The sequence below is a fragment of the Schistocerca cancellata genome, chromosome 9 (assembly GCF_023864275.1).
Source record: "Schistocerca cancellata isolate TAMUIC-IGC-003103 chromosome 9, iqSchCanc2.1, whole genome shotgun sequence".
NCBI lineage: Eukaryota > Metazoa > Arthropoda > Insecta > Orthoptera > Acrididae > Schistocerca > Schistocerca cancellata.
The window spans coordinates 97,451,583-97,464,196 of NC_064634.1; the positions used below are offsets into that span (position 1 = coordinate 97,451,583).

Here is a 12,614-nt window from a genome sequence, read left to right on the forward strand (position 1 = left end):
AGGGAACTTGATTAATTTTTGGCTAGGATAGCGAGCAATGAAGAAAGGATGCTTCACCACTTGAGTCAGTATCAAAATGCTAGCGTGTGGAATGGAAACACCCCAGATCACCAAAGACAAAAAAATCCAAACTACCATCGGCAGAAAAGGTTATGGTAGTGGTACACAAATTAGCCTGTATCGGAAGAGTACGTGATGGAGGGAACAACCATAAACAAAGAGTCTTATGGTAAATTTTGGGAAAACAAGGTAAAGCCAGCAATTTGCAGCAATGACAAGGCCCATTGTCAAAGAAAGTGGTGCTGTTGCGTGACAACACCTGCTTGTACATGGCTCGCTGCACCGTTGATACCACCAAGACTGAATACGCTCCCTACAGCCTGTATCTCTAACCTTCCGATTTTCATTTTTGGGGCTCCTCAAGGATGCTCTGCGAGGTGCCGATTTCCCTCACATATGATAGTGCAGAAAGTAATGCAAGAGTGGGTCACGACCAGCCGAAAAACTTCTTCTTGAGAAGAATATGCAAAGCTTGTGGTCTGTTGAACCATGTGCATTGAAAAGCAAGAGGAGTATTTTAAAAAATAATGCCCAAATCGAGCTAGTACACTACTGGCCATTAAAATTGCTACACCACGAAGATGACGTGCTACAAAGGTGAAATTTAACCGACAGGAAGAAAATGCTGTGATATGCAAATGATTGGCTTTTCAGAGCATTCACACAAGGTTGGCGCCGGTGGCGACACCTACAACGTGCTGACATGAGGAAAGTATCCAACCGATTTCTCATACACAAACAGCAGTTGACCGGCGTTGCCTGGTGAAACGTTGTTGTGATGCCTCGTGTAAGGAGGAGAAATACGTACCATCACGTTTCCGACTTTGATAAAGGTCGGATTGTAGCCTATCGCGATTGCGATTTATTGTATCGCGACATTGCTGCTCGCGTTGGTCGAGATCCAATGATTGTTAGCAGAATAAGGAATCGATGCGTTCAGGAGGGTAATACGGAACGCCGTGCTGGATCCCAACGGCCTCGTATCACTAGCAGTCGAGATGACAGGCATCTTATCCTCATGGCTGTAACGGATCGTGCAGCCATGTCTCGATCTCTGAGTCAACAGATGGGGACGTTTGCAAGACAACAACCTTCTGCACGAACAGTTCGACGACGTTTACAGCAGCATGGACTATCAGCTCGGAGACCATGGCTGCGGTTACCCTTGACGCTGCATCACGGACAGGATCGCCTGCGATGGTGTACTCAACGACGAACCTGGCTGCACGATTGGCAAAACGTCATTTTCTCGGATGATTCCAGGATCTGTTTACAGCATCATGATGGTCGCATCCGTGTTTGGCGATATCGCGGTGAACGCACATTGGAAGCGTGTATTCGTGATCGCCATACTGGCGTATCAGCCGGCGTGATGGTATGGGGTGCCATTAGTTACACGTGTCGGTCACCTCTTGTTCGCATTGACGGCACATTGTACAGTCGACGTTACATTTCAGATGTGTTACGACCCGTGGCTCTACCCTTAATTCGATCCCTGGGAAACCCTACATTTCAGCAGGATAATGCACGACCACATGTTGCAGGTCCTGTACGGGCCTTTCTGGATACTGAAAATGTTCGACTGCTGCCCTGACCAGCACATTCTCCAGATTTCTCACCAATTGAAAACGTTTGGTCAATGGTGGCCGAGCAACTGGCTTTTCACAATACACCAGTCACTACTCCTCATGAACTGTGGTGTCGTGTTGAAGCTGCTTGGGCAGCTGTACCTGTACACGCCAGCCGAGCTCCGAGTCAATGCCCAGGCCTATCGAGGCCGTTATTACGGCTAGAGGTGGTTGTTCTGGGGACTGAATTCTCAGGATCTATGCACCCAAATTGCGTTAAAATGTAATCACATGTCAGTTCTAGTATAATATATTTGTCCAATGAATACCCGTTTATCATCTGCATTTCTTCTTGGTGTAGCAATTTTAATGGCCAGTAATGTATTTTGCAAATGGGCACGGAGAACAGTTCGGCAGCTCGGTCTCTGGCATGTTGCGCCGTGTTTGTGTGGTGGAGACGCTACCTTGATCCTCCCGCAGTGGCAGGCCCTGTAGGGCGGCAGCGGCGTGCAGTTCTCCAGCACGACGGGCCGGTCGAGGCTGGAACCGGGCGCCCTCCAGGCGGGGGGCGGGTAGGGCAGCGGCGCTGCGCCCCCCAGCCGGCTGCTGCCGCTGCTGTCGGGCTGGCTCTGCGCCGGCTGCTGGTGGTGGTACTGCTGCAGCTGCTGCTGCAGGCGCGCCGTCGCGATGTACGCGTGCGACACCGACTTGAGCAGCGGCACCTGTCGCTGCCACGCTGCCTCCTTGCCGCCTGCGGGTGTCGGCGTCGCGGGCCTGTGGGCGGACAGGTTACAAAATACCACCGTTGCGTTAAAAAAAAAAACTACATTTCACTAACGATGATGAAGTCTTTGAAAAGTGTTACCGTCGACTCTGGAGAGGAAATTCAGACATTCGATGTTGCCAAATAAATCAGGCTTGTTGTAGCTACAGCCAAATTTTCGTCATGTAGACGAGTGGTTTTCTAAAGGTCTCTGTTGTTATGTTGTTTTCTATTAATGATTGTATTCAACTAAGAACTTTCATTTGAACAATTATCATTCTTTTAACCATACCAGTGTAACATCTGCGTCGTATCAACTTTGGTCATGGCGGTGACGAGAGGGAAGGGGAGTGGGAGGGTGAAGAGTACTCTCAACGAACTATGGCGAGGATGAAACTTCCTGGCAGATTAAAACTGTGTGCCGGACCGAGACTCGAACTCGGGACCTTTGCCTTTCGCGGACAAGTGCTCTACCATCTGAGCTACCCAAGCACGACTCACGCCCCGTCCTCACAGCTTTACTTCTGTCAGTACCTCGTCTCCTACATTCCAAACTTTACAGAAGCTCTCCCTGCGAATCTTGCAGAACTAGCACTCCTGAAAGAAAGGATATTGCGGAGACATGGCTTAGCCACAGCCTAGGAGATGTTTCCAGAATGAGATTTTCACTCTGCAGCGGAGTGTGCGCTGATATGAAACTTCCTGGCAGATTAAAACTGTGTGCCGGACCGAGACTCGCTTGGGTAACTCAGATGGTAGAGCACTTGCCCACGAAAGGCAAAGGTCCAAGTTCGAGTCTCGGTCCGGCACACAGTTTTAATGTGCCAGGAAGTTTCATATCAGCGCACACTCCGCTGCAGAGTGAAAATCTCATTATGCGAGGATAATCGCTGTTGTTGTAGCTGACTGTGGACTGATACCTCTCATTGTTCATTCAGTTGATGCTTTCGTAGTGTGAAGTAGTTTGAACCAAAATTGTTTGAAAATTTTGTTTAATTGCTGGAAACGATACTTCGAATTATGTACGTACACTTTCTCTTTATTATATGTACGATTACATTTTCTCTATGTGAGTATAAATACAGGGTGCGGCAGCGTTCGTAGCGTAACCTGACTTGTGTAGTACAATGACGCACAGCAGGAATGCGCGCCAGCTCGTGCCGCATTCCTGCACTAATGAGCTGCCATTTGGAGTGTGACAGTGATATGGAGCGGTGGAGTGCACAGCATCGTGCCTTTGCTGTTGAGAGGTATTTCTAGAATAACGACTCTGTTATTGCTAATCAGCGTCTTTTTCGGCAACATTTGAACTTGGGACGTCATGGGAAAGTTCCAGATGGACGGACCATTGTGAGGTGGATACGTGCATTTCGAACAACAGGTTCTGTTCGCAATGGCAAACCGGAAAGGAGTGAAAGAACTGTGCGGACACCAGAAGCCGTGGAATATGTTTGTGCTGCACTATTGCGTAGCTCAAAAAGATCTGCTCGTCGTCATGCGCAAACTGTGCATATGTGCGATCGCTCATTCAGGCGAATATTGCACGAAGATCTCCATTTTCACCCATATAGGCTGCAGATTGTTCAGGAAATTAGGTCTCGCGATTGGGTTTCACACGAAACATTCTGCTTAACCATGCGTGATCTCCTTCGCCAAAATCCACAAATGTTGCACACCATTGCGATGTCAGATGAAGGTCATTTCGAGTTACGTGGTTCAGTGAATAAACAGAATATGCGTTATTGGAGTGATGTAAATTCGCATGAACTGCAAATCAAGCCCTTGCACAGTTCTCGTGTCACTGTGTGGTGTTGAGGATGACAGCGGTGAGGCTGCAACTGTCACCAGCGAACGCTGCCTAAAGATGCTGCAGGACTTCGTTCTTCCCCAATTACACTCCTGGAAATTGAAATAAGAACACCGTGAATTTATTGTCCCAGGAAGGGGAAACTTTATTGACACATTCCTGGGGTCAGATACATCACATGATCACACTGACAGAACCACAGGCACGTAGACACAGGCAACAGAGCATGCACAATGTCGGCACTAGTACAGTGTATATCCACCTTTCGCAGCAATGCAGGCTGCTATTCTCCCATGGAGACGATCGTAGAGATGCTGGATGTAGTCCTGTGGAACGGCTTGCCATGCCATTTCCACCTGGCGCCTCAGTTGGACCAGCGTTCGTGCTGGACGTGCAGACCGCGTGAGACGACGCTTCATCCAGTCCCAAACATGCTCAATGGGGGACAGATCCGGAGATCTTGCTGGCCAGGGTAGTTGACTTACACCTTCTAGAGCACGTTGGGTGGCACGGGATACATGCGGACGTGCATTGTCCTGTTGGAACAGCAAGTTCCCTTGCCGGTCTAGGAATGGTAGAACGATGGGTTCGATGACGGTTTGGATGTACCGTGCACTATTCAGTGTCCCCTCGACGATCACCAGTGGTGTACGGCCAGTGTAGGAGATCGCTCCCCACACCATGATGCCGGGTGTTGGCCCTGTGTGCCTCGGTCGTATGCAGTCCTGATTGTGGCGCTCACCTGCACGGCGCCAAACACGCATACGACCATCATTGGCACCAAGGCAGAAGCGACTCTCATAGCTGAAGACGACACGTCTCAATTCGTCCCTCCCTACACGCCTGTCGCGACACCACTGGAGGCGGGCTGCACGATGTTGGGGCGTGAGCGGAAGACGGCCTAACGGTGTGCGGGACCGTAGCCCAGCTTCATGGAGACGGTTGCGAATGGTCCTCGCCGATACCCCAGGAGCAACAGTGTCCCTAATTTGCCGGGAAGTGGCGGTGCGGTCCCCTACGGCACTGCGTAGGATCCTACGGTCTTGGCGTGCATCCGTACGTCGCTGCGGTCCGGTCCCAGGTCGACGGGCACGTGCACCTTCCGCCGACCACTGGCGACAACATTGATGTACTGTGGAGACCTCACGCCCCACGTGTTGAGCAATTCGGCGGTACGTCCACCCGGCCTCCCGCATGCCCACTATACGCCCTCGCTCAAAGTCCGTCAACTGCACATACGGTTCACGTCCACGCTGTCGCGGCATGCTACCAGTATTAAAGACTGCGATGGAGCTCCGTATGCCACGGCAAACTGGCTGACACTGACGGCGGCGGTGCACAAATGCTGCGCAGCTAGCGCCATTCGACGGCCAACACCGCGGTTCCTGGTGTGTCCGCTGTGCCGTGCATGTGATCATTGCTTCTACAGCCCTCTCGCAGTGTCCGGAGCAAGTATGGTGGGTCTGACACACCGGTGTCAATGTGTTCTTTTTTCCATTTCCAGGAGTGTAGGTATGGTCATTGAGGATGTGGAACAATTATGGTTTCAACAAGATGGAGCGACCTCGCATACAGCCAGAATTTGCATGGATTTCTTGCGACAGACATTTCCCGGCGGAGTAATTTCTCGTTTTTATGACATTTCCTGTCCGCCTCGCTCACCTGGTCTTTCATGTGCAGACTTTTTCCATTGGGGCTACCTGAAGAAATAAGTGTTCCGAACACGTTGAGCCACCATTCGTGAGTTGAAGGATCGCATCACAACTGTCATCGGCAATGTCCCAGGGGTACGTTACGCCGAGTTATGGAAAGCTTCCAACGCCGGCTAGATGAATGTGTTGTGCAGAGGGGTCGTCATTTGACAGGAGTCATATTCAAAAAGTAATGCACGCAATGAACGATGACTTGCACATTAGTAAATGGCATACTTTAAGCATTAATTGACATAAGAGGTAACAAATAAATTACAGTTACTGCCTGATGATGTGTTTTTAATATTCTAATATGAAAGCTGCCGCACCTTGTGCTTATATAAAGGATACCAATAAATCCACAGTTAAAGTTTTTCAGATGATTGTGTTCCGTCTGTTTTACTCTGTTTTCTATCGGCTCCCGATGCGAATACGTAATCCGTAACCACTGAGAGCGGAGCACCGAATGAAATACTACAATGAGAACATGAAAGTCCAGGCACAATGCAGAGTCGAAATCCAATAAGTAGAATGGCTTGGTAGTAATTAGAGTTACGCCCTACGACAATTACAGTATGGTAATGTTGGCTCGACAGAACATGCAAAACTGTAAATTTTGACGGCCGATGCATGATCGTAAACAGGGGACATGTCGATACCAGGGCATAAAATCTTGGTGAATTTCATTCTATGTACTCATTTGGGCAGTAACTATACCTCGCTGACAGGTGCGTGAACAACACACGCAGATGTCAGCATTTGAAAGATGATGTGTAGCGGGGCTCAAAGAAGTCAGTTGAAGTAATAGGCGAATCGCTCAAGATCTGAACAGGAACAATGCCACTCTTCAACGATGATGGCGTGAATGGATGAACCATGACTGGACACAGCATCAAGAAGGAAGCAGTGGACCTACAGAGAGATGACAGAATGTGAGGACCGAGCAGTTGTCAGAGAGGCACTCAGAACCCCAAATTCATGATTGTTAACGGTCCGACGTGCAACTGGTGGTTCAGTGACTTCAAGGATCATTAATACGCGGCCCACAGAATGGGGGAAACCTGTTTGCAATGGTGTCCACTCACTGAGTGAAGTAGAATTGTCGTCGGTGACGAGCCCCGCTTCGAACTGAACTCCGATGACCAGCAAAGACGTGTCTGGAGACGCCACAAACAGCGGTGGGGTACCAGTCTGACTGTCGGCCGCCATACGACGCAATAATCGGGAGTAGTGGTCTGGGATGCCATTTCTTTTCAGAGCAGCGCCCATTTGATTGCCATCCGTGGCACCTGTATAGCACAGTGGTACGTCGACGATATTCTGCACCCCGTTTTGTTGCCTTTTTGGCAAGCCGTCCTGGGATTACATTTCAGCAAGATAATGCCAGACCACACACGACTCGAGTTTCTATTGCTTGTCATGTTGCTTGCCAAACCGTACCTTGGTAAGCAATGTTGACGGATCTTTTCCCAATTGAGGATGTTTGGAGCATTATGGGCAGAGCCCTCCAACCACCTCGGGATTCTGACGATCTAAGGCGCACATTGGACAGAATTTGGCACGATGTCCCTCAGGAGGACATTCAACTACTCTTTCAACACCAAGCCGAATAATGGCTTGTGTAAGAACCAGAGATGTATCAACTCGTTATTGACTTGCTCAATTTGTGAAGCTCTTTCTCTTGAATAAATTATCCAATTTTTCTGATACTTTAATCATTTGTTTGTCTGTACGTATAAGAGGGCAATCCCAAAAGTAAGGCCTCCTGTTTTTTAATAAGTACAGAACTCTGTGCGGCAGTTGGTCGCACTATTATGAAGAGTGCTTCACGCGCTGTGTGTAAACATGCACACGCCTCGCTGAGGCGCTCAGTCTTGGCTTGGCAGCCGTTGAGAATGGAGCTTCCGCTGGATGTTACCGCCAAGTACGAATTGCGGGCAGTTATTCGGTTTTTGAACGCAAAGGGCACTGCGCCGATTGAAATCCATCGCCATTTGACGGAAGTGTATGTTGAGTCGTGCATGGATGTCGAAAATGTTCGTAAGTGGTGTAGAGAATTTGCAGCTGGTCGGACCGAAATTCACGACGAACAAAGGAGCGGGAGACCGTCAATTTCTGAGGAGGCAGAGTTGAAGGTCGAGCAAAGCATGCGTGAAGATTGGCGGATCACCCTGGGTGATCTCTGCACGTTGGTTCCTGAGGTTTCCCGAAGCACCGCTCACGGAATTTTAACGGAAGCATTGAACTACCGCAAAGCGTGCGCAAGGTGGGTGCCGGGCATGCTGACTGAGTACCACATGCGGCAACGAGTTGATGCTTCCCACGCATTTCTTCACCGCCTTGCAGCCGAACAGGACAACTATCTGGACTCAACTGTCACGGGTGATGAAACCTGGGCATACCACTTTACACCTGAGACTATAACTTTCTGAATAGCATGGCGGCGAGCTGGTATGACATGGGCATACAAAAACTGCCACAGCGTCTACAAAAGTGCGACAGAAATGGTGATTATGTGGAAAAATAGCTAAATGTCCAAGCTGTAAACTGATGTAAACCATTGTAGAAATAAACAGGTCTATATACTTATAAAAAAATAGGAGACCTTACTTTTGGGATTACCCTCGTAGATTTGTTCTAACGATTTCCGTCCCATTTGGGTAATTCGTTCGTGGTGCGCAGTTTTTTTGTCTTTGAATGAACATCTAGTCAGTAGCCTAGGGTACTACCAATGGATATGACCGTTTCAGATTTGCGTCGCGTTACATCCATAGTTATAAGCAAAAAGGACATAGAAAATTATAACTTTAATTCTTGTTAATTTGCCATTGCCAGCTAATAGCTGAATATAGAAATGAAAAATATCTTTATATCTGAAACATCACATTGATTAGTAAAATCGCCGCCCGCAGTGACCGAGCGTTTCTAGGCGCTACAGTCAAACTGTGCGACCACTACGGTCGCAGGTTCGAATCCTGCCTCGGGCATGGATGTGTGTGATGTCCTTCGGTTAGTTAGGTTTAAGTAGTTCTAAGTTCTAGGGGACTGATGACCTCAGAAGTTAATTCCCATAGTGCTCAGAGCCATTTGAACCATTTGATTAGTAAAATCGATTTCAACTTTCTTGCGAGGCAAAATATACAGTCGTGCCTAAGCAAACAAAAAAGGATGGCCACAATTTCAGGATACACTCCCCATTCACAGAAGAAGAAAATGGACCGGTGTCCGGCAACGCTTTAATTCCCTTTTAGAACACTTTTTCTGCAACTCTTTTTAGAACATCATTACTCGTGGAAAATCACAGAAACGCAATATACCACCATATCACACGAAACCTTTTCTTACAGGAAATATTCAAAATGCCATCCACTGACACTGATATATGAATCAATCAGTCGTCGCATTGAATCCTAAATGTTATGATGTATCCTCGGAGTATTGTATACGTTTCCGCTGCCTTCCAAAATAGTGGCACAAAACCGCTTCTCTTTTTGCACTGGAGTTCTACACACGAGAGACATCAAATACCCCTACAAAAAAAAAAGTGTAATAGGTTTATGTCTGGAAGAGAGGCAGCTTGTCAGCTGTCTATCTCGCGTGGAATTGTTTAGAAGCCGACAGGCATTAACACTAAAATACAGATGAGTTTCATGAAGTACCTGTTTCGCCATACCAGTAAAAACTCATCTGTTTCAAAGTTTCTCCTGTGAGTGGCGTATTCTGAAGAGTTGTATAATATGAGTTCTGACGTAGAAACAAAGCACTTCAGTATCCATGTCCCACTAACATATATTTCTACATCGAAGGAATATGTCGTGTTTCTTACGTACTGTATATCATCCTTTTTTGTTACTGTTTATCGAATCCATTTCCGTCAAAAAATCTACAGATTCTTTAAGTTAACAGAGAAATAAGATATCACGGAAATGATGGAATAGAAATAAAGCAATAAATATTATCCAAATAAGGAGTTATTTTTGGAAGACTCAAGTAGGTTCAAAAAGTATACATTAGCGACGGAGAAGAGTGGTGGGAAGTATTGAACAAGAATGTAGCCAGTGAAACACATTGCACAAATAATTGTGCACGAACGTATAGCTGATACAGAAAAAACTAGTACAGTTCAAGAGCAAGTAGGGTGCTATTTAAACGACTGAAAAGGACAGTGAAGTAGGAGAATAGAAGATTTTACGATACGATGCACAAGAAACACGCGCAATCTGAATTACGTAAAGAAACTCTATGACACGCATTGAATTACGTGCCCCCTGTTTTTGCGTTGCGGTGACCACGTTATACAATCCTTCTCCCATCGCGTTACATCGGCGAGTACCTCATCCATTGTTTGACTCTCGTTACATCAGCACGTCAATACGAGTTGCTTAGTTGAGTGCCGCCATCACACATATCTGTGGCTTACATTTGATTCCTAGTATTTTTCCCCAAAATTAAAACAAATCACAAAGAAAAGTTATTACGGACGAAAACATGGTTTGCGAAAAAAATATAGCCGTACATTAATTCCCTTTACAGGCGCATACTCCACGTAGCCTTAAGACTCGGCTACTAGTCAAGATGTAGATTTTATCGCAACATTCTTGCTGTATTTCGCTTCATTCACATTCGTCCCGCGATGCTGTTCTAATGGAACGGTGCCCGGAATGTTTGCACAGTCAGTAGCACGCTTTGTGCTGTCTAGAAGAACACGGGTAAAATGAAATATAAAAGACAATGATTTCTGCAGTTTTTGGTTTGAATTTTCTTGTTCGTTCTGATTAAAGTTACTGTCACTCACTATTTATTTGATAAAGTACTATTTTAAAAGCTAGGTCCAGTAATATGTGATCGGTGAGGAATTTAGTAAAATGGTGCCAGTTTCTAAAACGTAAGTGGCAATTACGTCAGTGGCAGTTACAGTGATATCAAACCACGTTTTTAATACGTAATGAGTTACAGTGAAGAAGCATCAAATACAGACTTGGCGTAGATAAAACTACAAAGTGACTGCAATAATAGTCTGGAAAGCAAGAGGACGACACACTCGCATTATCAAACTTTTGATGATGAAGCCTGCGTGGATCGGTTAACAAGGTGACGTTTATCGTTTTTACAGATGTGTAGACTGTGCGAGCTAACATCCCAAAGATGTTCGGGCACACATGTGGTTCCTCTTCGTCGAAATGTCTTGGCTCAAACTCGTCTGGGGATCGAACCGCACCTGTCGCATTACACGCCTTAAATTAGACACTTTTGACCCTTTAGTTAAATTGTCTGGCTGATGGTAAGTGTGTGAGATATAAAGTTAACATAACACATAATAACCGTAATAATAATATCGGGAACTAAATTAATGACCCATAAATGATGCAGGCCACACAGTTGCGTTTTGGTTAGAATAATGAATTTCAGAAAGCGAACTAATGGCGAAAGTGGTCGTATTTAGAGTGACAGTTACACTCGAGCGCATATCCATTTGACAGAGTTCGATCATTCACAATCTCATCGCGAAATACAAGTATCTACGCGAAAAGTTAAGATTTCACACCAGGCGAGCGGCTGTTCACCGCTCAGAGACAAAGTCCCGCTATACCACAAAACGCCAAGTTTTCTACGTCGTTTCACTTCCTAGCTACCTAAAGACCGACCATCCGCTTTCGCGTCTGCATCCGAACTGCCCCCTTTGGTGACTCCAGCCGAACTGTCCGCCTTCGCGTCTGTACCTGCAGTGTACCCTTTGGTGTCTCGAGCAGAACTGTCCCAGCCGGCCGTTGTGGCCGAGCGGTTCTAGGCCCTTCAGTCCAGAACCGCGCTGCTGCTACTGTCGCAGGTTCTAATCCTGCCTCGGGAATGGATGTGTGTGATGTCCTTAGGTTAGTTAGGTTTAAGTAGTTCTAAGTCTAGGGGACTGATGACTCAGATGTGAAGTCCCATAGTGCTCAGAGCCATTTGAACCAGAACTGTCCCTCTCTGCCCGTCTCCGGCCTAGAGCAGTTCCCTTTCCTGAAGCCGTCCATCTGATTGGCTACACCTTATTCTACATTATTTTACATTTTAACATATTTAAATAATCAAAGCTTGACGACTTTCTCGTACTAAATAAAGTAACAATAATACCCATTACATAATAAACGTTAAATTCTTTTACATAAAACGAATACAATTTCCTTCTTGACTTTGAATTTCACGGCCAGTAGCCTTGCACCAATGTGCTTTCTGATAAATAAATAAAGAACAAAAGTAACTATTATGCACTAATCTTTACATGAAATATTCTATTACCTACTGATTCAAGAAGGTGTCATACTGTCATCGTTCAATGTGTTTTGTGTGGAGGAAATGATGATCTGATGCCTAACTGAAAATTCTTATAATTTAAATTTACTATATCTTTTAAACAAATGAAGTTACTGAGTTGATATTTGCAACATTTGTCATTTTAATGATGCGCTTCTATATGAAATATCGATCGTTAAGATCGACCAAAGTGTTCAGGTTTTAGCATTCAGGTCTTTGTTAAGAAACTTGTTAATTCACTTTATCATTAAATCCTAAATTATTATATATATATGATCAGTATTCAAGTTTTGTTGGCATCACCATGAAAATTTATGGAGGATGGCAGATTAAAATTACTGTGGCTTGATTGCCTGCACTATTACAGAATTAAATAGTTTTCATAAACGTTTCTCTTTATGGTCAACCTTAGATCCCTCCATATTTAACCC

General features: G+C 46.0%; 1 protein-coding gene across 1 annotated transcript in view; it reads right to left on the reverse strand.

Annotated features, from left to right (window-relative positions):
- The window catches only part of LOC126100904 (protein orai-2-like), a 125,120-nt gene that overhangs the window by 60,305 nt on the left and 52,201 nt on the right, over positions 1–12,614 (reverse strand). The window contains exon 3 of the mRNA XM_049911571.1: positions 2,093–2,402. Within this exon, the coding sequence (XP_049767528.1) occupies positions 2,093–2,402 (310 nt within the window). The remainder of the gene's footprint in view (positions 1–2,092; positions 2,403–12,614) is intronic.